We start from the raw sequence: 25703 nt of genomic DNA, 5'->3' as shown, positions 1-25703 counted from the left end.
CCTGCGTAGGAATTTTTTTTGAGGGCAAGAGTTAGCTGTCTGATCGCATGGTGCAGGGGCCAATGCGAGTGTACCTAGAGGTATCAACATAGATGAAATTTTTTTATTTCACAAGAGACGAGGTGGTAATTTCACGTGCTTCTATACTTGGAGCAGTATCCATGCATGCAAACCAAACAGAGTTCTTTTCCCCTTCCAAACACGACACAACACAAGACAGGTGAAGGAAAAACTTTAGCCCTAATACAAATTACAAGAGATAGGGCAGAACGTTTCTTAACCGGTTTGTGGGGGTACTCTCTCGATGGGCCGATACCCATTTTGCCTAAAGATAACCGGGCCAAGTGCTGATGGTCCAGAGCCCCGACCCGGAAGAAAAAAAAAATGAGTGGATTGCTTGGACCCAAAATCACTAAAAATAGCATTGAAGTTATCGAAAATTTTCTACCAAAAAATAAAAAAAGTTATCGAAAATCAAATAAAAATCAAACTTCAAGTAAGAAATCACCCTAAGTAGTTATAAGTAGTTCAATTTCTTCTTCTCTGAATCATCTCTCTCTTTCTCTGTCCATCCTCGAAATATCATTTTAACTATGACTGCTATCGCCAGTCCTCGATTCCATCTCTTAAATGGTAATTATGCTCTAAATTTCTGTTTTTGATATCATCATTAATGGTAGTTTTGTGATCTGCTTTAGTATCTCTTTCTCTAATGGTTTAGTTTTTGCGCAACTCTTGGTTATCTTTGTTGTTTCTATACTTATTTCCTTGCATTTTTCTCTGGAGAAAGTTTTCTTTAAATTTAATGTGTTGTACCTGACCTCGTTGTTCCCACCCTATTCATCAGAGACAAACCTGTGATGTTTACTTAATTTAGTATGGATAATGTTTTTGGAGAGAATTCTAATTCTGTATAAGAAAAATATGATATTTGTAGTGAATATTTTTTTAATGATGATTCCAACTATGTTTATACTTCGTAGTGTTAGGAGATGGACTATGGAAATAATTTCCTTGGATTGATTGAACTATGTTCATAGGTTACTGCAATAATTTTCTACTTATGTATCTTGGAATACCATGGTCTTTCTGATTGTGTAAGGAGAGAACATTCAGGATATTTGTCATACATTTGAATACCAAATTGGATGTGAAATTGTTTTTTAATCAATAAGATTACCCATGGTGATGGATGTTGAATTGTCTCTCATGTTGTTCTATTTTTCTGCTTGGGTTTTCCAGTTAGGGCCATGGTAATTATTATGGACTGAATAACATCCCTTACTATTGGAGGTCAAAAATTATTGTGGAATGAGTTACATCCCCTACTATTCAAGCTCAGGACTTGAGAGTGATTCCCCCCTCACCCCTTTTCTGTTATTCCATCTATTATGTTATGATTGAAATAGTGATACATTTTCCATAATTTCGGTGATCCTAAAACATTCTAAGATACCTAGGAATTTTGGGACCTAGGTATGCTAAACATTCGTACAACAGGTTGAAGTCTTGAATTTTAACTCTTATACATATTTCACCCTGAATAATCAAGGAAGTTCAAGGAAATTTTTTACCCAGTGAATTGGGAAATGGCTTGCATTGAATTCAGTTTGAGTTTCAAAATAATAGAAAATGTGAAAAGTCGAAAAATATTGAAAGCTTGTTACTGCTTCTGTTTAAACTTTAGGGAACCTAACATTGATATTGTCTCTCACTCACAATGGTAAACACAACAATCTACATATAAGAAGAATGTTAGGAGACTAGCCTTGGAGGCTGGGCCTTGGTGCAACGGTAAGGTTGCTCCATTGTGACCAAATAGTCACAGGTTCGAGTCTGGAAACAGTCTCTCTATGAAAGCAGGGGTAAGTCTGCGTACATTATGACCCTCCCCAGACCCTGCAGTGGCGAGAGCCTTGTGCACTGGGTACGCCCTTTTTTTTGTTAGGAGACTAGCCTTGGTGCTGCTGCTCATTACTTTCTATTAGAGCATGCTATCACTGATCTATTTCCACTTTATGTCTGAGCTTCACTGGAACAATGTGTGATGCACTTATGTATATCAGTTGTTATGATCATCATGATTTTTAGAGTTTGCTTGGAGCCTTGGAATGTCTGAACTGTACCTAATTTGTCTGCTAGGTTCCTCTCTGAAGCCAGTGGACCAATTTATTGTGAGCAGTAGCCCCAGAAATTTAGCTCTTATTCCCATTCATATGAGGAAGGCAAAACTTTCAGCTTATAGAAGGCCACTTACAATTCAGGCAGCATATAGGTCCTACTTTACTCTTACCCTATTGACGTTTCTGTTTTCTCTTTTATATTTTTTATCTTTTTGGTTTCCATATGTAGTCCAATTTTTTTTTTTCAATGCCTTATTGTGATTTGCAATTCAAGTTTGATGCTGATGTGGATGTGTTTTAGGTTCCGATCACATATGGTCACAATATTTAACATTGAGATCTGTAGTCGTTTAATCATGTCAGCTATACTTCTTGAAAAATTGGATTTTATTTGATGTATTTTTCACATGCAAACTGATTGAACAGTCAAGACTTGCTAGGCTACTTCTTTCCATCTATTCATTTATGTTTTCACCTTTCCTACATGGTCATTTTATTACTGCTTGGGCATGACAACTATTGGTTCCAGTGCACTAAATTTGAGTTTTTTTTCCAATACTTTGAAATTTGGGATTACTTTTTGTTACTGTTATTTCAAAATAGTAAAACAACTCAAAATTTGAGAACTCATGAGATTTAGTAATTTTTTACTTGTTATGATCTTAGTAACCAGAGCTTTACAATTAGGTTAATGGTTTTTATTATATTGGAAAATTCAAGGGCTTAAGAGAAGGAACATTCATGAAATGTGGTGGCAAATTTTTTTGTTTGTGGGTCCAAATTTTCAAAATTTTGAGAGCAAATTATAGTCCAGGACTAAGCTTCGTCTCTAATTATTGTTTGGGTCTGGTTCTATCTTGACATTTTTTTTTTAATTTCACAATATTAGTAGCAGTCTAATTAAGAGACCTAGAAGAGAGGAAAACAAAGATTATTTCGAAGGCTTTTTTGCTCATACTGTTCAGACATTTTTTAGGAAAAAAATATTTTTTTGCGGGGGGGGGGGGGGGAATTGTCTGTCTGTGCCTTGTGGATTCAAGGGATCTAAGGGTCTCTAATGAGTTGAACAACAGAATTTAATTTCTACAAATTTTTATTCTTTATATACCTTCAGCTGTTATTATTGTCATTATTCAAATTAGAAAACCCTTTCCTGCTACCAGATTCATCGTGCTTCTCTTTCAGTCCTAGTACTACCCTACACCATCAAATACTTAGTTCCCAGAGCTTCCTATTTTCTGCATACACTCCATGACTATAAGAGGAAGTGGCAGCATTTCTCCAATGTCCATATGTAAATTCTACCAACTGCACCTTTTACATAGCGCTTTTCTGTATCATCCAATTTTGGTTCTTCATTGAAACCCTTATTGAACCTCTGTTTTTGATATTGGAACTGCTTCTTTCTTCTTGCTGCAATTGCAGACCAGCAGCTTGACACCTAACCCCTTAAATACATCTAACATTAAATCATAAAATTCAAGCCTATTTCCTAATTTGCACGAAGTCCTGAGCCTAATTCTCTTAAACCCTATCTTTCCTCTCTTTTATTTCAAATGAGCCCCTTCAAACCACTTGATCAGTTAAATTTCCAATTTAACATTCTCTCTTCTCTTGGGAATAATCCCACATCGGCCAACTCTAGGACCGTGGATGACTTTAGATACCAGTTGAGCCTCTCCACCTAAGTGTTGGGAATAATCCACAATGGCTAACTCTGGGACCTTGGATGACTTCGTATACTAGTTGACCTCTCCACCTAATAGCTTTAAGCTTTTGGGTTGGACACTTCAATATGCTATTAGAGCACCAGACCCATTATGTTAATTAAACATATGTATACGGTCACCCCAAAGAGGGCCATACATGCCACATGTAGTATGACCCAAAAGAGGGGCAACATGTGAGGGGGAGCATTAGGAATAATCCTACATGGGCTAACTCTAGGACCTTGGATGACTTTAGATTCCAGTTGGGCCTTTCCACCTAAGTGTTGGGAATAATCCACATCGGCTAACTCTGGGACCTTGGATGACTTCATATACCAGTTGGGCCTCTCCACCTTAAGCTTTGGGTTGGGCAATTCAATATCTTTAATCCAACCCAAAACCATAGAGTTAATCTAATGAGGATTTCACATAATGTCTACTAATATTTCTCTTCTATTTTTGGTGGTTCATTGAAATGTATTTGGGTTAATTATAGGAGTTGGAGCACCACTTGTGTCACATTATTTAATTTTTTAAGACTTAGAAAACCATTATGCATGTTATTTGAATGCAAACTTATATGGGATTCACTGTGTCTTCTAATACCGATCTTTGTAACACTTTCATGGTTGTTCAATAGAGTATTTTGGTCAAGGGTGAGTAATCATGTATGTATAAACGTATTATGGAATTCCACAAAACTTAATATTTTTTGTAATGTTTCTCTTGCACCTCAAATTTCACATAATATCTACTAACTTCAAGGGCCTGAAGTTTCCCCTACAGACAAAATTGCAAAAAGTAAAGTACCATAATTTTCTATGATTCATTCATTCATTTGGTTTCTCCTGCTACATTGGCTCAGTTATATGTTAACTACTTTAGCATGCTAATAACTGTCTTCTCAAAAAAGGGGCTTTTAAATGTGACACGTTTTTACTTTGGTTATATTTTAATTTTTAAATTTCCTTCTCTTTTTTCTCCTTTCTCAATTTATTCTGAAGGAAAACATTTATGTCATTTGGTTCTGATGTTTTTTGGTTGTTTTAAGAGAGTCTGCTGTTACCTTCAATTGTTGTTACATATTTTTGCCACGTGGCCAATGCCCCTGTTTAGTCAGATGTGCTTTTATGGCCTTTATGGGTTTTTGCTACATGGGTTATTGGTCAAATTATTGTCTCAGTCATCTCCATTGAATGTATCTAAAAAATTTTCATTGTATAATTTTTTTCTCTTCCTTCTTTCCCCTATGTTTTTAGTTTTAGTTGTTTCTTATCTCTTATGCAAATTACACTCTTTCTTTTATCGGAATTTTATACCTCTGCAAATGCAGTGATGGTGGAAAACCAAACAGTGCAAGTATCTTTATTGGTGGATTTGTACTGGGAGGCATAGTGGTTGGGACACTAGGCTGCGTATATGCACCTCAGGTAATGTCATGATCTATTTGCTGCATGTATCTATTGTAATTGGGTTCAGGCTGTGTTGATGGGTCATCATTAGTGCAATTGCTAAGGCTATAAGTCCTATGCTTTTCATTCTATCATTTCATTGCAGAAGTGCTAATAGATAAGTTATTAGTTCATCATTGGGTGTCTTGTCAATGAATGCTCCAACTACATCAGGGGCAATTATAGTGCATTGATTTTTGAATGGGACTTAGTGGGAGCACTGGATCCATCTACCAGACTTGAATAACTTGTGGTGACTAGAAGTTTATGTAAATCATCTGAAGCTGCCATTGTTGCACATACCCATCCATCTAATTTGGGAAAATCTTGTTGTAACTAAGGTTGGTGAAAAAGAAGTTGTAACCTTACTTTTTTGCCCTTTTAATATAGCATACATTTTTTTTTCCAATGAATAAAAACCTGTCATATCACATGTTAACTTGAAAAGTGTGCAAGACAATGACAGCTCCGGGTAGAGACATAATAGTAAAAATCTCATTTTACCCTTGACTCAAAGAACTTTTGGGAATAAGTGATACGGAACCCGGGTTACAAAACCCTATTTGGGTTCACTATAGCTCCACCCAAGTGCTAAACAACTCAAATCAAATGTTCGATAGCAATTCTGTAATTTATTTGCAAGCTGACAAGAGGAATGGCAGAACCGTAAATGACCAGAATATCAAAGATAATTTAGTGGTTAAGTGGTGGAAAAGATTAGAAAGGAATTAAAATTAAAGAAAGGGGACAAACTAGACAATGAAAATAAATAGAGGATAAAACAGAATTTGAAGTCTGCAACTAAAAGCCCTTTGAGTCAAGGGTAAAAAGTGATTTTGATTGATCTGAAAATTCTGGTGGAAGTTCGCAACTTAAAGCTCTATTGATTCCAACTAAAAGACAGTCAAACAGAGATCATAAACTCAAAGGAAATTCCTGCAAGGCAGATCTAACGGTATTTCTAGAACCAGCCTGGTTTGCCGGTACGTTTCTCAACCCTAAGGTATTATTAGGGACTCAACTGGGCAGGATAAGCCGCACCTATATGAGGTTTTGACACATGAATTCTCAGGCCAAAAAGAGAAGAATCGATAGTGTTCGATTCAAATCTCTTGGACTGTAAGTACTACCAGAAACAGAGGATAGCAGTAGAAGATGGTTCAAAACTCAACAGCAGGGAGAAGTAACAAATAAAAGGAGGAACGAGAAGAAAAATAAGAGAGTAGTGGAAAGAAGAGTAAACAGATCACACCTAGAGAATGGATCAATTCTGGAGTTGAGTAGAGAAAGAGGAAGAAGACAGCCATGTATCGGCAGCATAACAACTCAAATAAACTTCATTCCAAATCTTCAAATCTATCTCTCTCGTTCAATGATTACATATATTAAGAAAGGAGAAAATTAAGTTTCCTAATCAAACTCTACAACTTAAATAGAAACTCTAATAACTAGGTAATTAAACAGCTGCTCAATCCCTTATGCGTATCCAACTTCCCCAACATAGAATATGGAAAATTTACAAGATACCCCCAAATCCCTCATATCCTGTGACTGCATCAATAAGATAAGGGGTAAACAAAAGATGGTTAGAACTTCTAAGTATACCACTTTGGAGACAACAAGAAGCACCCATCTAATTTTCCATTGGGTGGCCCAGTTTCTTATGGATAAACATTAATAATGCAGTAAGCAGCCTGGACAAATCCACTGTTTGGATGCTTGGCATGATGCATCAGTATGGACTCAAGTAGGCATGTAACTTAAGCAGGCACTAATTGACAGATCATCTTATCTTACAGATCAGCAAGGCATTAGCTGGGGCTGACAGAAAAGATTTGATGAGGAAACTGCCGAAATTTATATATGATGAAGAAAAAGCTTTGGAGGTGAGTACTTTTTCTTGAATATCTTTCAGATTCACATGAGCTCCACTTTCAACAGGTGTAACCATTTTGATCTGGTAATTTTATTTTCTGCACAGCTTTCTCTTTTCTGTTCTTTATGTTTTTCCACTTGCTGGTAAATTATAATGGACATAAATTTCTGATAAAATGCTATTGGTTGATAGTTGTAACACAATGAATATTTCCTATTTTTGCCATTGAGGTGGATCACTTTTATAGCTTTGATAAGCGTGGTTGTCAATAATTCCGTTTTTATGCTTTTGGTTGGGAAATCTTACCTAGTCTGTACAGAGTACTGCTTGTACGCTTACTAGGAAATTGTTGGCTATAGGCATGTGAGGCTGATACCCCATGGTGTTGGAGTTAACAAAGAAGTTGTAGCACCTTCCCAATGTTACCTTGAACATTCTCTTTGAATACAATGATGGATTATTAATAGCACTTGGAATGGATCCTTCATTCCTGGTCATTTTGGAATTGCTTAAGGTTAGAATGGAACGAAACTGATGCAAAAGGTTTTCGTCGAACGTCATTAATGTTCTACTGGGAGAATAATTGGGATCCATGAGTCTGAGGTCCAAGAGTTGTCCAAAAGCTGCATGCCTATGGTGGCAGTCCGGACCATATAAACACATGGACTACAAAGTAGTCTTCAGAAAATGTGGTTAGCAGATTTCTCTTTTAATTTCTTATGTTTGCCAGGCAACAATGCCTTTGAGTCGTAAATGAGTAGTTGTATGAGTGTCCCCTTAAATGTTTCACGCATTCCTTAGGTACAATTTAGTAGGAAGTTGCAGTCTTCTTGAGGGTGTGGTGACACTCAAAATTTTCATTGTTCCATGCTTCTGGAATCAGGGCTAGGTAGAAAGAACTATTATTCTCCTTCCTTTCTCTATCTCTTCTTGTTCCTTCTCTGTTTTGTTTCTGTTTATCCCGCTGCAGAACTAGTCACGAAATTCAGAAACCCACTTTCCAGGATTTCATGAACTTACTTTTTGGGATTAGGTCTGCTCTCTTATGACAGTAAAGCAAGTTTAGTAAAACTTTTGCTTTGGGTACAATCTAATAGGACAATCACTGTAGCCTTTTGATTATGCCTTTCTCCAAAATTGTTTGACATGAATTTTTTCCTGCAACAACTTCATTTTTCCTTTATGGTTTGCTTTTTCATTTTAGTTTGTTATTGTAGGCGTTTCTTTAAATCCTCTTGTTTTCAGCATGCATTAATCTTAATATATTTTTTTTATATTGCTTTTTATGACCCACCTTGTGCACGTGTGTTCATGCTCACTCGGCGAGGTTTGATTTAGTAGCTAGTTCTGTGAATAAACAGGAGAAAAATTTACATCATTTGTGTGTGAATTTTGATTGGTGGCAGAAGGGCATAATTCTATTGTAGTATTTGGGATGTCTAAATGCTGTTTACTACCTGTTATTAGAAAGTGATCACATCAATCATTTTACATAGAAAATTAACTAAGTTTACCCACTAAAAAAATTAATCTGATGTTCCTCCCACCTTCTAGACTTACTTGTAGTGTTTCTGATGACCTTAGAAGGAGTTCACCACTTTTACTTTAAACCATTGATTCTTTTTCTCCCCTGCCTCCCCACCCCCCCCCCCCCCTCCCTAACACACACACACACACACACACACACACACACACAAGAAAAAAAATCATATAATGTTGTTACACCATATGCAACAGATCCAATTGAACTAGATAGGACTTTTAAGGCAAATATGTTTGTTTTTCTTTCAGTCTTATAGTTAACATTCTGCTTAAAACATTTTGGGGTATCGTTAGCCAACATTTTCTACCCGAAACCTGCACTGACATTGCTCTGGATGATCCATTTACATCAACAGAAAACAAGGAAGATATTAACAGAGAAGATTGCACAGCTGAACTCAGCCATTGATGATGTTTCATCTCAGCTCCGAACAGAAGACGCCCCAAATGGAGCCGTGGCCTCAGATGAAATTGAAGCGACTATTTGAAAGCCTTCCATTTACTTTGCAGAAGAGTTTTCAGACACATTTTGAATATTATCCCAGATGGAGGCAACTTTTGGTGCGAGTTAATCGCTATTTTCTTTACTCGTCTTAAATGCTTTTGTTCGTTGTAGCGGTGAATGTTATTGATGGACCTCTCTGCCATAACATTCAAACTGGCACCAATATGATATTGCATCTGCTGGTAGGTAACAAAGGCATGGTTATACAAATACAATACAAGGTGGTATGAATTATGAATTTATTTAAGGATAAAGCTTTTTCTAACATGTGGCGGACCACATTGACACTCCGAAGGGAGAGTTTAAAGATCTCCTCCTTCCACCTGAAATACACAATCATTTGATGAGTTACATTTCTCACATCGATTTATTCTTTTCCTTTCACCTAATGATGCTTTAAGGTTATAGATTGTACCCTCTAAACATACAAAAAAACATCATTGTATAAACCAGATATTAAAAAAGAAGGAAAAAGATGTTTTGAGTCCGGATCTGCTCCCCACTTGGGGACGGTGGTGACTGATCTGAACCGTCGATGAGGCATGGATACCACAGCCCATGGAGGGTTAGGATCTGTTCCCACTGCTCCCCATATGGGTAGCTGATCCCAACTCGTTTTTGAGAGTCATCTTGTTTGCTTGTCGTATTCTTCAGTGGCATAACTTTGTATGGCAAAACAAAAAACCTCTTCCATGGCCAGCTTTTAAGTTCAAATTTTCTAAATCTCGATTACTGTTCAGATTTTGAATCCAAGTTTTCAAAACCATTGTAATCTTTAATTGCATAGCTTGTATGGCAGAAGAAAGCTCTCATCCATTGCCACCTTTTACGAAAATTATCACCTCAACTTGCCTGCCCATCAATTTCATCCATTACCTCAAATGGATGGAGGTGAACCCCTATTGGGTAGTGTGTTTGGACAGGGGGTAGGGTGGTCATTTTTACCCCCTATTAGATGGAATCAAGGAAATTGAGGGGGCATGTAATTTGAGGGAATAAAGATGTCCACTGCCGATATTATACGTCGTATCACACTGTCTCTTCTCATACATTATCTAACATTCTCTCTCCTCCATGACCATATGGATTCTCCTTATATACAGATCATGAAGAACTTCCTCCCGCATGCCCATTGGCATGGTGTGTGAGAATTGAGATGCCAATACGGCAATACAGATATCCCTCCCCCCATTATATTAATGAAGGTTCCAAACAATTACTTGTTTAAAGAGTCACCTTGTCTCATATTTGGTTTTCACTTTTACCCATTAAAAATAGGGAAAGGGTTCTCAGAGCAAGCAGCATAGGGAGCACACCAATTAAGAGCTGCAAACCAGTTTCATACATAGGAGGTAGAGAGGTCTTTTCTTATTAGGAGAGAGAGAGAACTCACCACAATTGGCTCAAAAAACCTTTTTCTCTTAAAAATATGTCATATTTGAGAGTTATCTCCATTGTCTATCGTCTTCCCCAGCCTGTTTCATAGCATTGTTTGTATAACAAAAGAAATCCCTCGTCCTTGGCCACCTTTGGCATTCGGAGTAAGCAATGAAAAACATATGTTACAATATTTAAGGAAGAAACAATCCTGATTTAATTAATTCAGTCACAGCATTCTAGTTCTATCGTATGTCAAGAGGGGGAAAGATGGAAGTAGTACTTTTGCCATAGAGAATTGAAGTTGGGAAGGGGATGAAATGGATAAAAGTGCTTTCTTTCGCAATGTTAGCTTTCAAAAGAAATAGTTTATGGAATCAAATGTTGATCAGATGAATAAATGCGAAGAATAGAAATAAGGTCATCAAGAGACCTAATTAGGATCGCAGGACTCATGATGCAAGAAACAATGGACGTGTGGTGTGCTTTTTCCTTGAGCCAAGAGAGAGGGATACACAAAATGACCACCACACCTCTGGGATTTTCCGCCTTTCCATGGTGGTACAGTAGTCATTTTACGTGCCCTGGCCCTCTGTCTAGGCGAAGGGCAGTGCACTAAACATGTCCAGGTAGCATTCTTTTTTTCCCATTATAATTTTATGTAATAAAAGATTGGGCAAGAGCAACAGATCTCTACTTGATTGCATCTGGGCCAGCCTGGGTATCTATCTACACAGGGAGGAGGAGAGGCATCATCTGAGGGTTTCCTATGAAAGGCGTAGGAAACACCACCAGAGATTTTTTTTCTTAAAAGATTAAGAAATACATGCACCAATGAGAAAGAAATAAATATATGATTCAACTAGTTAAAGATTTTATTTTATTTTATTTGTATCATACCATTACCATGCTAATACCTGGTTTCTTCACTAGTTTCCCATTGTCAAACACTCTTCTCACCTTCTCTGCTTCATCCCATCTATTCACAGAGGCATACAAATTTGATAGCAATGTGTGATACCCACAGTTTTGTGGAGCCAGTCTGGAAAGCTGTTCCGCTGCGAGTGTTCCAAGTTCCATATTCCTATTTTCCCTACAGGAGCTCAAGAGGGCTCCCCAGATGGCATCACAATCTGATAAGAGATTACACTGAAACCCATATTGAATCAACTGATATGCTTCTTCTAGTCTCCCAGCCCGTCCAAACATATCAATAATGCATGTCCAATGCTCTAAAGATGGCTGGATTCCATACTTTGTGATCATCAAATAAAAATAGCTGCACCCCTCCTTGACAAGGCCCGAGTGACTGCAAGAAGACAGTAAAGATATAAAGGTGATTGGATTCGGTTTAAAGCCATCTTCTTCCATTTGAAAGAGGAGTGAACATGCCTCTTCTCCTTGTCCATTCACTCCACACCCTGCAATCATCGTGTTCCAGGAACTTGGATCTCTTGACCGACCCATCTGCTCAAACAAGGACCTTGCATTGACTATAAGACCATTCTTTGCATAAGCATCAACCAATGAATTGCCAACCATAGTGTCCAAGTCAAAGCCAATTTTCAAAGCAAAACCATGCATCATTTCAGTACCTTGACCAGCTGAAATGGTAGTAGAGGCCTGAATAATGGAGATCATTGTGACTGGGTCCACTTTAGGATGGTTTTCCAACTGCATTCGGTGAAACAACTTCAGTGCCAGGGTTGATAGACCATTCTTGACATATCCACAAAGCATTGTGTTCCATGTGATGACATTCTTTGAAGGCATAATGTTGAAAAGCACCACTGAAGTATTTACACCTCCAAATCTCATGTACATGTCTATAATGGCATTCCCAACAGTGATATGTGAATCAAAACCTCTAGAAAGGCAATGACAATGAAGCATACTTCCTTGTTTTAGAGATTCAAATTCACTACATGATTGAAATAGCATCACCATGGTGATTGAATCTGGCAAGACCTCAATCTGAAGCATTTCAAGAAAGAGTGATATGCCCCAGTTAGCATGCTGATTCAGATTGTACCCTGAAATCAATGCATTCCAAGTAGCAACATTGAATTTCCGCATGGAGGCAAACAAAGAGGTAGCAGATTCAATATCTAAACACTTGCCATACGCATCAACCATTGCAGTGCCCAAAACAGTATCACTTTCCAACTCAAGACCTCTCTTGATAACAATTCCATGGACTGTACTAACGCTTCTCAGGTCTGCTAAGCTTGCATATGCAGGAATAACATTAGCAATGGTGATTGAATCAGGGTTAACATGTGCGTCTAATAGCATCTGTTCAAACAGCAATACTGCATCATAATCATACCCATTCTGTGAATACCCTGCAATCAGTGAATTCCATGAAACCAAGCCTCTTTCCGACAAGTCAGCATCAAATATGCTTCGAGCACAATCAACTCTCCCACATTTCGAGTACATGTCAACAATTGAGGTTCCTAACCGAAAATCAGATAATAGGCCCATGTGGATCAACAAGCCATGTATACTCTCCCCCATATAAAGATTTCTAGCCTGCCCACATGCTAATACCAAACCCAAGAAGGTCACTGGACTTGGAGTAAAACTTTCAACCTTCTGCATGGTTAAGAAAAGGTCGACTGCTTCAAACCAATCACCATTCCGTGCATACCCAGTGATCAACGAATTCCAAGATACTAGATCTCTCTTTTGCATTTCATAAAAAATATGACGCCCTATCTCAAGCCTACCTGCTTTAACATACATCGAAATCAATGAATTAATAATGGCAACATCCGAGTAAAAGCCTTTTTGAATCACAAAACAATGAATCAACAACCCCATTGACATGCACTTCAGTTCACCGCAAGCCATAATTGCATGGGAAACAGACTCCATATTTGGTAAGAAACCCGACTTGCGTATCTGATAAAAAACCATCATCACCTCCTCATAAAACCCATTTGACCCAAAACCATTGATCATCGTATTGTACGATACTACATCTCTCATGGGCATTTCATCAAACACCAAGACGGCATCTTGAGTTCTTCCAACTTTGGAATACATTGACAAAAGAGAGTTGGCAATCGCTGTCTGACTTACAAACCCACATTTTATCAGGTAACCATGAAGGCCCAAGCCCGTGCCAGGAGCAGGAAGGCCAGAGCAGGCCTTGAGAAGCGGAGGGAAGGTAAAGCAGTCGGGTTTTGAGTCGATTGTAAGGAGTAGTTTCTTGAAGATGAAAAGGGTCTGTAAGAATCGACGACCTGCAGTGAATTCTTTGATGAGGGAGTTCCATGAGAAGGAGGAGAGACGACGTTTGATGAATTCTTTCGATGTTCTCTTGGATGAGATTGCAGAGGTGATTGAGAGAAGGACTCGTGCGTGGAAGTGATTGAAGTGGGTAGGACTGGGAGAAGCAATTTTGGGCAGTGGAGAGTGACAAAACAAGCTATCCGTCACCACCCAAACCTATTTGACAAACCAGCATGCAACATTTTAATATCCTCTCACTCTCTCGGTGCATCTTCAAAATCTTGGATTATGTAGAGATTGCTATACATCACAGGCATGATGACCAAATACTTTTACCTCCGAATAGGAAACGCGCCAGGATTAGATCCAAGACAATCTCATTAACAAGAACAACCCCTTGCAGAACGAGCAACAGCAACAGTAGAGTGGAAAATGCTTACTCACTTCTTCCGTGGCCAATTACATGAACAGAAGATAGATGGATAAAGACATCACAGGAGAAAAAGAGACAGAAGATTTTCTAAACTCTTAAAAAGGGTTTTTATCTTTTGTAATGATTCTTAACTTTAGAGAATAGCTTATTAATTATTATGAGAGGTTATAGGGGTTCGTTGAATTTAGCTCATCTCTAGAGATCCCAGCACGTTCAGGAGGCATCCAAGTGTGGATCTTTATCACCTCCGGTTGGCTGCCCGGCTCAGTTCCCCAATTCCTCTAACAAAGGGGGGCTGAAATGACCTCTCTACAGAAACCGCGGGGGGGGGCCAACACCCTATGGGGAACTGGGGATCAGCAACTGGGGGTTTTGGGGGGGGGGGGGGGGGGGGACCTTGGGGGGCCGGGTGGGGGGGGGGGGGGGGGGGGGGGCCCCCTAAACGTGTTGGGCTCTTTAGAGACGAGCTAAATTCAACAAACCCCTATAACCTCTCATAATAATTAATAAGTTATTCTCTAAAGTTAAGAGTCCTTAACTTAGGTTTTATTCAAAATTAGTCAAATAAATTGCATGAACAATTACTTGGAACAGCACAAATGGTATTATTGGTTTATCAACTTGATTTTGTTTTGAACATGTTTTATACCACATTACAACAATCCTTAATCTTGTCAACAACACAATTCTGGTTGCTTTTTGATGGAGTTTTGACGTGATTCTCTAACGCCATTTCTTTAGATGGTTCATGCTCATCAACGAGGGATTAATCTTTTTTATTAGAGGAATACTTGGGTGGATAGTTATGAAAATATTTAAACCAGAATCATATCTAGCTAGAAGTAGGACTACAAATGGATAATTGAAATTTCGAATTCGATCCGCATCCGTATCCGTTTAGGGACATCCATATTCATTTAGAGATATTTACGAAAAAAAAATTGATTGAAAAAAATCTGAATACTAAATAATAAAAAATTAGGTAAATAATGATCTTGAGGGTTTTTGAAGACTCTAACAAGTTCTAGAATATGAGGAAAAGAGAATCATGATCCAAGAGATGGATTGAGAGTGAATTGTATCCACTAGGAGGAGGAAGGTCCGGGTTACACAAGGTAAAAATGTAAATGGATATGGATGGTCAAAGATCCAAATTCGATTTGCATCTAAATCCGTTTAGAGGTATCCGTATTCAGCCAAGGAATATCCGTATCCGATCACATCCGATCCGTATCCGAGCCGAATCCGATCCGTTTACAGACTTTAACTAGAAGGCCTCATCATTGCTACATGTTCAGCAGGTTATTTGTCCCATCAGAGTTACTGAAATATTTTTCATTTTAGATTTATAGTTTTGTTGCTACCCAAAGCTTCTAAATCACAGCTCTTTGGGGTCCTTAATTATATTCTCATACTATCATTTTTCATTTAAACAGGGAATGTAGGAAACCTTATGTTAGTAGTTGTCCCTACAATCTGTAATGAAGATGGCAATCCATTTAGAGACCGTAATAGTTGCAACGCTGCAGCTCTCTATTATGCCTCTTTCTCCACGGCAGTAAGGAAACAATTTTCCATTTCTATTTGGTTAACCAAATTATAGTATTCATCAACCAGTTGAATTGATCTTCTATATTTGATCGATATATCTTTGATGAGAAACATTACTTAATTTACATAATGACTTAACCTATTAACTCGTCACAATCATATAACCCACCATGTATAAGATCAATATTGTATTTTTAATAAGGAGATAGATAGTATAGTTTGATATAATGGAAATGAATCCAAATTGTATTTTATATGGCTTATGCCAAGCCCCAAAATGAGATTCCATATATGTGTGATGATATCAAAATATAATATGGGAGAGGGTTGACCGGGCACACTGCTGCCTTTCCTAGAGCTAACAGCTGTGCCCAATGGAGAGGGTGGGAAAGGAAGGGCAGGGAGGTCATTTTCATACGAGGTGGGAGAGAGACAGACTCAGGCTGGGCGTAGTGCTAGCCGCCAGCATGCCCAACTTTTACCATGGAAATCAGATAATGGATAGAATATTTTGAGTGATTTTATTATTCACACAATGGTGTAAATATATAGAACAAGTAACAATGCAATCCTCTTGAAGCGAGGTCTTGTGATCAAACCTTATGCCGCTGCATAATTTCTTGGGGCCATCCGCCTGAGCTCACTAGGGCCCAGAAGCTCCCGGTTCGTGCGTGGCGCAGGGGTCATGTACAGGCCCAGGGGGGATTTAGTCGGCCTAAAGTCGGATACCCCTCCTGCCTTCAAAAAAAAAAAAAAAACAAAAAAACAATGCAATCCCCTTGATTGAGGGAATCAATATACAAGGATAGAATTTACAAAATTAGATAAAACAATTGTGGAAGGCGAGGTGGCGATGGAGCTGATGAAAGGATTCTTCCACTAATCCAGCTAATCCAGCTAATATACCATATAATATTTTAGAAGCTTTACAAAAGTTAGTAACACAACAACCCCGCCGTCTACTCGTCTGTGTCTTTACTTACAAATTATACATACCTTATGCATATTACGTGGCAACACAGATCTTCTACGGCGCGCTGTCCTGTCCTGCCTGTGCTGTGTAGACACAGGGCCGCATGCAATGACCGCCTTACCCGCACTTGGGCAAGGCGCTTGGGCAGGGGTAAGGCGGTCAATGCCCACCGGCTTGTGTCTGCGCAGCACGGCAGGACAGGCAGCCCGTGCGCCATAGAAGATCTGGATCCATTACGTAATACTTACCATACTATACCTTATCTCTCTCTGCTCGTCATTCTCGGTTTAAAGCGAAATCGACCTAGAATGTATTCCAAGAATACATACCAAATACAGCCTAAGTTTGTGTATACACATGAAATATGTAGTCCTTTCTTTCTTTGTAAGATTTTTATATCTGCCATCGAATTGTTTCATTTGGTTTTGTTGTTGTGATGGTGGAGATGATGAGATTGCATGAGAATGTTGAGATTTGGGGTATAGCTTCAATTCCGTCCTGAAAAATAGGCGAGTAATTTTCTCATGGCTTATTCTCCTCCCTATAGCTAACTCCCACCTCTCTCCATCGAGAGGTCATCTCGGTTTTGGCTCATTGACTCCCTCCTGGACGCCATTAAATAATTTGGATGTGCAGGTTCGTTCCTCTCTCTCCCCCTCTCTCCCTTTTTTTTTTTTTTTGCATATATATTGTTTGAATTAAGCTTGTAATACTCTTTCAACCCTTTCACCATTAGATGGCGAGGGATTTCAGATCAAAACTCAGTTTTTCCTCTTTTACTTGTGTGATGAGATTTAAGTTTCCATTACAGGGAACAAAATTTTCCCCTCGTTCCTCCTCCCTTGTTGTAGGGTAGGGTATTCGAAAATTTGGAAAAATTAAAAAAAAAAAAAACTTAAAATAATTATGGGAGATTGTTCTCTAAACTTAGTTGGGTGAGGGAGTCACCCAATGAGGACGACGAGAGACATTCATCAATAGAGACGAGAGGAGACAGTGTCAAGAAGAGAGAGAGAGAGAGACTGCTAACTGGCATAACGTACATCTCAAACTCAAAAGCATTTTCCCCTATAATCTAAATGAGATGAAAATAGCAGTTCTTGTGGTGATTCTTTTCCCTATTTAAGAGGTTTAAAATAGAGAAAGAGATCGTTGCCTGGGCTCTAGAGCCTCCAAGTGCGTGCTGGCCGATGGGACTTATGGGAGCACATGCACAAACACACCTGATTGGGATTTCCAACTTTTCCATGGGAGCAGTGATATTTTCGCACGCTTATGTGTTTAGGCATAGGAGCCACGCGGGCCATGCGACTAGGTAGCGTTCTTTTCCCTTTAAAATATTATTATTTTACAAAAATGAAAGAGAAGTCTTAGATTTCTAGCCATGCAAGCAATTCATAATCATTAATCATTAATCATCCATTATATTTTTCGTGTTAAATTTTAGGGAGAAAGATCGCTACTTGGGCACGTGCGATGTGCTCCCCCTGTGCCTAGACACGGGGGCAGGCAAAATAACCACCTCAGATGAAATTGAAGCGACCAGGTAGCATTCTCTATCCCTAAATTTTAAAATCAAACTTGTATTTTAAAGGTTTTGGAGTTCCTATAGGGAGGGGATTAGCGGTGTATGTTAGTATCTCAACAACTTATGGGTTAGCTTCTATGAAGAAGTTGATAATATAACTAACCAACCAACCTCAGTTGACCCAATTTGTTTCCCCCTATCTCTTCTGTTGCAAAGAGAAAATTTTGTGTTTTTTAACTGTGAAAACTAATTAAAACCCAAATCTCTGTCCTTTACTGTTTCTCTGTCTCAAAGTTCTCTCCCTCTTCAACTAGAGCTTTCAAATACTTCTCCAATGTCACAGGGTCAGAATCAGAAGTGATAAAGAAGAGAGGGAGAGAGGGAGAGAGGGAGAAAAGGGAGAAGAGAAAAATGGGGTTCTTGACACTCCTCGAGGTGGCAGCCATGCCCATGTTGCAGGTCCTTCTCATCAGTACTCTGGGGGGTTTCATGGCAACCAAGTATTTGAATCTTCTAAATCCAGATTCTCGGAGATACTTGAACAAGGTAACTTAACTACTTTTAAGCAATACATACACATGTAAATATCTATCTATTTAGCATGGGTGGGTGGAGGTAATAATTTTGGTCATTTTGTAATTTGATTAAGAAGACTTTCTGATACTGATGACAAAACTTTTTGGGCAATGCATCTTGTGTTTGATGTGTTTGGTCCATCACTCATGTTTGCAAGTCTAGTTAAGACTATTGATCTCCAAGATATTATTACATGGTAAGCTACAATTTTTATTTTTAACCCCGAATATTATCTAGGACCCAGGATGGCCCCTGTCATTTTATTAAGAATCAAAACATATATGATCAAGAATTACAAGGGGGGGGGACATAACCCACCTTACCCCAACCCGAGGATACAAAAGAATCTCACTCTCTCATCAAAGGAACTGCACACTATACATCCTGTAACCACAAAAGAATTCTATGTACGGATAACAGGCAAACCTGTGGCTTCCTCACAAATAATTTTCCTTAGCTCCTGCGGGATGTCAGCCCAAGAATTAAAAGTAGTTTTGGACGCCGAATCACAGGTGTAGTTGGCTAACCAATCAATCTCTTTGTTGCTCTCTCTAAAAGTGAAAGAAACCATCGGCTGAAGGCCTTGAGCCAAAGTCAGAATCTCGTGGAACCAGTACCACCCCTTCCAAATGTTGCATCTCTTTTTAGAGACGCAATGCACAACTAGAGTAGAATCAGAATTTACATGGAAGTCTGTAAAGCCCATCTCAGCACAGAGCGTTAGACCGTCCCTTAAGGCCCTGGATTCCGCAATGGAGTTGGTGCACTCCCCATAATAGTTAGCGTAGGCAACCAGGACTTTTCCTCCACCATCTCTAATAATTCCTCCTCCTCCACCCACTCCGGGGTTCCCCCTGCAAGCTGCATCCACATTAAGCTTTACTGCAGAGAAGGGGGGGGGGGCACCAATAAACAGCTAGATGAGGCTTTAACCGAGGGGGGGTTGGAGCAATATTAAAAATTTGGAGGACAAGGTTTTCATGAAAGGAAGGAGCTCTTTTAGAGAAACCAATAAAAGGAGCTTCTTTCACCCAATTTTTCACCACCTCCACAATGACACTGGCAAGTCTTGGCCTCCCGCCTTGCCTTCTGTTGTTCATTTCTTTCCACAATTCCCAGTAGATGAGGGAAGGGATCAAACCCATAATTTTTCCACAAAAACCTTTCCCCTTGGCATGCTCATGCCAAAATTACATACAACCCCTAGCATCCTGAGACGTGGGGTTTACTACATTGAAGACCAAGGCGAAGTGTTTCCAAACCTTGGACGTTGTCATACCCTCCACCAAGCAATGAGAGGTTGATTCACAAGCTGACGTAGCACAAAAAAGGCATTTGGAAACCAAAGGAACGCCCAAACCTTCCAATGATTCATCGATTGATATGTCCCCACACATGAGTTGCCAAGAAAAGAAACCAATCTTAGGGGGAAGAGATTGGTTCCAGACCCATTTTGCAAACTGCTTATGAGAAGAAGAAACTCTGATTTGATTCTAAGCAGATCTTGTCAAAAAAGTACCATCGCTAGTGGAAGCCCAGATTAACCTATAGTCCTTGTTGGAGAGAGAATAGTTGGCACCCAAGATACTGTCTTTGACTGCCTGGGAATCAATTTGCATTAAGATATTGTCATTCCAACTACCGTAAGTATGAAGCACTTCTCTAACTTGAGTATCCAGATCAAGATTGATTGCTCCATCAACATGGTCCAACAGAGGACCCCATCCTGACCAATTATCAAGCCAGAAGTTAATGTCTCCCAAGCCAATGAGCCATCTGGAATTAGCAATTAAAAGTTCATTGTGCTTAAGAGCATTCCTCCATGAAACCGTTCCTATATTCCTTAGGCCTGTCATTCATTTTGCGTATGCCAAGGCCCCCTTCGTCCAAAGGCTGAGTGATCTTGTGCCACCCCACCCAGTGTGACGTCTACCCCACTCAGAGTGCCCCCATAAAAAATCGGCACAGATTCTATTAAATTTCCTCATAACTGCCTTTGGCGGATTCAGTGTAGAGACAATGTGGATTGGCATAGAGTTCAAAACATGCTTCAAAAGAATGAGTCCCCCCCCTGAGGATAACAATTTTCCTTTCTACCCTGCCACTCTCATTCGCATCTTTGCCAAAAAGTCATCGAAAAAAGAGATTCGAAGACGCCCCGAGTACAGAGGAGCCCCCAGGTAGGTTATGGGAAGCTTTTTCAATTCTTGCCAAACCCTGTGATCCTCTCAATGAGGTGACATCTACTGTCTTCTATTCTCTTCCCAACAATAAAGCAGCTTTTCTGCTTATTAACTAGTTGCCCTGAAGCAACCTCATACCTGGTGATGAACCCCATGATTTGTTTCAGAGAATTTTTTAGGCCCCTGGCAAAAATAATTGTGTCATCTGCAAAAAGACTGTGGGAAATTCCTGGGCAGCCCCTGGGGAGATGAAAATACTTCGCCCTCCCTTCCAAGAACAATGATCTGAGGCCCCTGCTTAAAACCTCTTCCGCCAGAATGAAGAGAGAAGGCGACAAGGGGTCACCTTGTCTCACCCCCTAGAAGATTTGAAAAACCCTGTAGGGCCTATATTCATAATTAATGAGAACCAACAATTTTTCACAGTTTTCCTGATCAAATTAATCCAAGAGGAGGCAAAGCCAAATTTATCTAAAACTTTGTATAGGAAATCCCACTCAAGATGATCATAAGCCTTGGCCATGTCTAATTTGAGGACCACATTTCCCCCGTGAGCCCTCTTGTCTATATCATTCACAACCTCCTGAACCAAAGCAATGTTATCATGGATGCAACGGCCTTTAACGAATCCCCTTTGCTCCTCAACAATAATAGAGGGAAGAATTGGAGCTAATCTGGAAGCAATTACCTTTGCAATAATTTTGTAAGAAAAATTACAAAGACTAATAGGGCGAAAGTCAGACATTACCTCAGGTCCGTCCTTCTTGGGGATAAGCACTAGGTGAGTTGAAGTAAACTCCTGCGGACGAAACTGCCGGCAAAGAAGTCCTTGATCGCTTCCCACACATCACTGCCTATGATTTTCCAGCAAGCAGTAAAAAAGTAACCCGAAAAACCATCCGGTCCCGGGGCACTGTCCGCTGACAAATCTTACCTAGTCTGTACAGAGTACTGCTTGTACGCTTACTAGGAAATTGTTGGCTATGAGCATGTGAGGCTGATACCCCATGGTGTTGGGGTTAACAAAGAAGTTATAGCACCTTCCCAATGTCACCTTAAACATTCTCTTTGAATACAATGATGGATTTTTTTATGACTCTAGGTATGGATCCTTCATTCCTGGTCATATTGGAATTGCTCAAGGTTAGAAAGGAACGAAACTGATTGCAAAAGGTTTTCAACGAACTTCATTAATGTTGTACTGGGAGAATAATTGGGATCCATGAGTCCGAGATCCAAGAGTTGTTCAAAACCTCCATGCCTATGATAGCAGTCCGGACCATATAAACACATGGACCATACAGTAGTCTTCAGAAAATATGGTTAGCAGATTTCTATTTTTACTTTCTTATTGCCAGGCAACAACAATATCATTGAGTCGTAAATGATTAGTTGTATTGAGTGTCCCCTTAAATGTTTCACGCATTCCTTAGTTACAATTTAGTAGGAAGTTGCAGTCTTGTCGAGGGTGTGGTGAGACTCAAAATTTTCATTGTTCCGTGCTCCTAGAATCAAGGGGCTAGGTAGAAAAAACTATTATTCTCCTTCCGTTCTTTATCTCTTCTTGTTCCTTCTCTGTATTGTTCCTGTTTATCCCGTTGCAGAACAACAGTCACGAAATTCAGAAACCCATATTCCAGGTTTTCACGAACTTGCTTTTTGGGGTTAGTTCTGCTATCTTATGACAGTAAAGCAAGTTTAGTGAAACTTTTGCTTTGGGTACAATCTAATAAATAGGACAATCACTGTACTCTGTTGATCACGCCTTTCTCCAAAATTGTTTGACATGGATTTCATCCTGCAACAACTTCATTTTTCCTTTATGGTTTGCTTTTTCATTTTAGTTTGTTATTGTAGGCGTTTCTTTAAATCCTCTTGTTTTCAGCCTGCAATAATCTTAATATTTCTATGGGTCTTCGTGCATGACATGTTTCAATCCCACTTCCTGAAACCTGCACTGACATTGCCCTGGATGATCCATTGGCATCAACAGAAAACAAGGAAGATATTAACAGAGAAGATTGCACAGCTGAAATCAGCCATTGATGATGTTTCATCTCAGCTCGATCCGTGCAGAAGATGAAATTGAAGCGACTATTTGAGAGCCTTCCATTTACTTCACACAAGAGTTTTCAGACACATTTTGAATATTATCTCAGATGGAAGGCAACCTTTGGTGCGAGTTAATCACTATTTTTTTTTTTTACTGTGTTCTTAAATGCTTATGTTCATTGTAATGGCGGTGAATGTTATTGATGGATGGACCTCTCTGCCATAACATTCAACCTGGCACCAATATGACTTGCATCTGCTGGTAGGCAGCCAAGGCATGGGTATGCAATTAAATACAATGCAATGCAAGGTGGTCTGAATTATGAATCTATTAAGGATAAAGCTTTTTCTAACATGTTGAGGACCACATTAACACTCTCAGAAGGGAGAGTTTAAAGATCTCCTCCTTCCACCTGAAATACACAATTCGATGAGTTACATATCTCACATTGATTTATTGTAGTCCTTGGTAAGACCTCTTTCCACCTAATGCTTTGAGGTTTTGGATTGTAGTACCTTCCAACATAAAAATAATCATCGTATGACATATTTGAGTTTCACTCTTGCCAGATATAAAAAAAACAAAGAAGAAAAAAGATGTATTTGAGAGTCATCTTGTTTGCCTATAAAGTTCTTCAGTTGCATAACTTCGTATGGCAAAAGAAAAGACTTTTTTGCCGCAAAAAAGATCCTGTCCAGCACTCTGCCCGGGTTGCATGTGCAGCATCAGACAAAGTGAGGCGTGAAAAGACTGCCTCATCCCTGCTTGGGCAAGGCGCTCGGGTAGGGGTGAGGCGTTCTTTTCACACCTCACTCTGTCTCCAGCGTTGCATGTGTAGCCTGGGCAGAGTGCTGGACAGGAGCCAAGTAGTTCCCTTCCATGGCCAGCTTTTGAATTCAAATTTTCTAAATCTCTGATTACTGTTCAGTTTTTTAGTCCAAGTTTTCAAAACCGTTGTAATCTTCAGTTGCATAGCCTTGTATGGCAAAAGAAAACCCTCATCCATGGCCAGCTTTTGAGTTCAAATTTTCAATTTTGCTAATGAAAGCTTTATATAGATGCTGATGGAGAAGGTATAACTATTTTAACATTATGTATTTGTCACTCTCTCTCCTCTATGACCATGTGGATTACCATTGTATACAAATCATGAGGAACTTCCTCCCGTGTGCCCATTGGCATGCCGTGTGAGAATTGAAATGCCAAGACATATCCCTCTCCACATATATTAATGAAGGTTCCAAACCATTACTTGTGTAAAGAGTCACCTTGTCTCAAATTAGATTTTTTACTTTTACCCATTAAAAATAGGGAGAGGGTTCTCGGCATAAGGAGTACACCAATTAGGAGTTGCAAAACAGTTTCATACATTGGAGGTAGAGAGGTCACTTCTTATAAGGAGAGAGAGAGAGAAACCCTCCGCAGTTGGCTCAAAAATCTTCTCTTAAAAATAAATCATATTTGAGAGTTATCTCCGTTGTCTGCGTGTTATACCCGCACTTACGATCATAATTAATTTTTATTTTTCCCGTGCGTGTGGTTATCATCCACGCGTATCTGAGAGTTTCTCACTAGTGGTCAAACCCTACAAAATTATTGACCACAGTCGGGTTTACCTGTGGAGGAAACTATTCGGGTCATGGGGACAAACCATGACAAGGAAATAGTAAGTTCAGCCCTTAAGTTTATTTATTTACCCTTTTCCTCGATGCCCTCGAATATGCGGGTCAAGATTTGGACCGGGCTATTTTAGTTGAGTTGGGAATATTCTATTTGTGGGTCCCACTTATTTAAGGGAGCGTGTGATGGACTTATAATCCCATGGTGGATGGACCCATCCCCAAGTGGGTTCTTTTCTATTTGAAACCTGGGCAGGCACCCATTTAGTTAAGAGGCCCATTCAACTTGAGGGCCCATTTGACTTATTTGACCCAAAGATGGGTTAACCCATTCCTTTACTCTAAATAAGACCATGGGTCAACCCATTAAGCCCTCTTGACCCATTTAACTTAGACTATCCATTTGGCCTAATGACCCATTTAACTTAAAGGACCCAAGGTCCATTTTCTTTAAATAAGACAAAAGGGGGAGAAGCTTTCTTTCTCTTTATTCTCCCATCTAACCTAAATCGTGGAGGAGAGAAAGGAGAAAGAAGAAAGAAGAAAGAAGGAAAGAAGAAAGAAGGAAGGAGAAAAGGAGAAGGAGGAATGGAAAAGCTTGGTTGAAGGCTTGGAACCTCACCTTGTGGAGCCCTCTACGTGGAGCTTTTCTACATTGGGGAAGGTAAGCCATTGAAACCCACATCTCTTCATCTATTTTGAGTTTTAAGGTTTGGGAAATGGGAGAAATTCGACCTAGGGTTCTCTTAGAACCCAAGGAATCGATGGAACCTCTAAACCTACACTATAGTGGAGTTATTTCACTCCATTACAACCTCTAAGCCTAAGCAATCTCTTTCCATTTGAGAAATTTAAGGTTTCTACCCTATTATGTCATAAATTAGATTATCTTTGTTTTTCCTCTTAAATCCATGGGATTACATGGACCTAATGAGGTCTTAGAACCCTAATGGACCTAGGAGGA

At 39.3% G+C, this 25703-nt stretch overlaps 1 protein-coding gene across 2 annotated transcripts; it reads left to right on the top strand.

Moving 5' to 3' along the window:
• The first annotated feature begins 504 nt into the window (after positions 1-504).
• Positions 505-23300, top strand: LOC122661509. Of its 2 annotated transcripts, none has more exons than XM_043856915.1 (5): positions 505-633; positions 2143-2275; positions 5166-5262; positions 7083-7169; positions 23061-23300. In XM_043856915.1, the coding sequence occupies exons 1-5, from the start codon at positions 594-596 to the stop codon at positions 23148-23150; spliced, it is 447 nt and encodes a 148-aa protein (XP_043712850.1). In that variant the 5' UTR covers positions 505-593; the 3' UTR covers positions 23151-23300. The 2 variants fall into 2 exon arrangements, with proteins under 2 accessions (XP_043712850.1, XP_043712849.1); XM_043856914.1 differs by lacking the exon at positions 23061-23300 and adding an exon at positions 9058-9283.
• The last annotated feature ends 2403 nt before the right edge of the window (positions 23301-25703 follow it).

The sequence above is a fragment of the Telopea speciosissima genome, chromosome 5 (assembly GCF_018873765.1).
Source record: "Telopea speciosissima isolate NSW1024214 ecotype Mountain lineage chromosome 5, Tspe_v1, whole genome shotgun sequence".
In the NCBI taxonomy this organism is placed as follows: Eukaryota; Viridiplantae; Streptophyta; class Magnoliopsida; order Proteales; family Proteaceae; genus Telopea; species Telopea speciosissima.
This window is presented reverse-complemented; position numbering and strand designations above follow the sequence as displayed.

Excerpts from the sequence above, each read along its gene's own strand:
- LOC122661509 (XM_043856914.1), top strand. The coding sequence starts at position 594 with ATGACTGCTATCGCCAGTCCTCGATTCCATCTCTTAAATG. Across the intron at positions 634-2,142 it reads TCGATTCCATCTCTTAAATG|GTTCCTCTCTGAAGCCAGTG; the intron begins GTAATTATGCTC and ends TTTGTCTGCTAG. Across the intron at positions 2,276-5,165 it reads ACAATTCAGGCAGCATATAG|TGATGGTGGAAAACCAAACA; the intron begins GTCCTACTTTAC and ends CTGCAAATGCAG.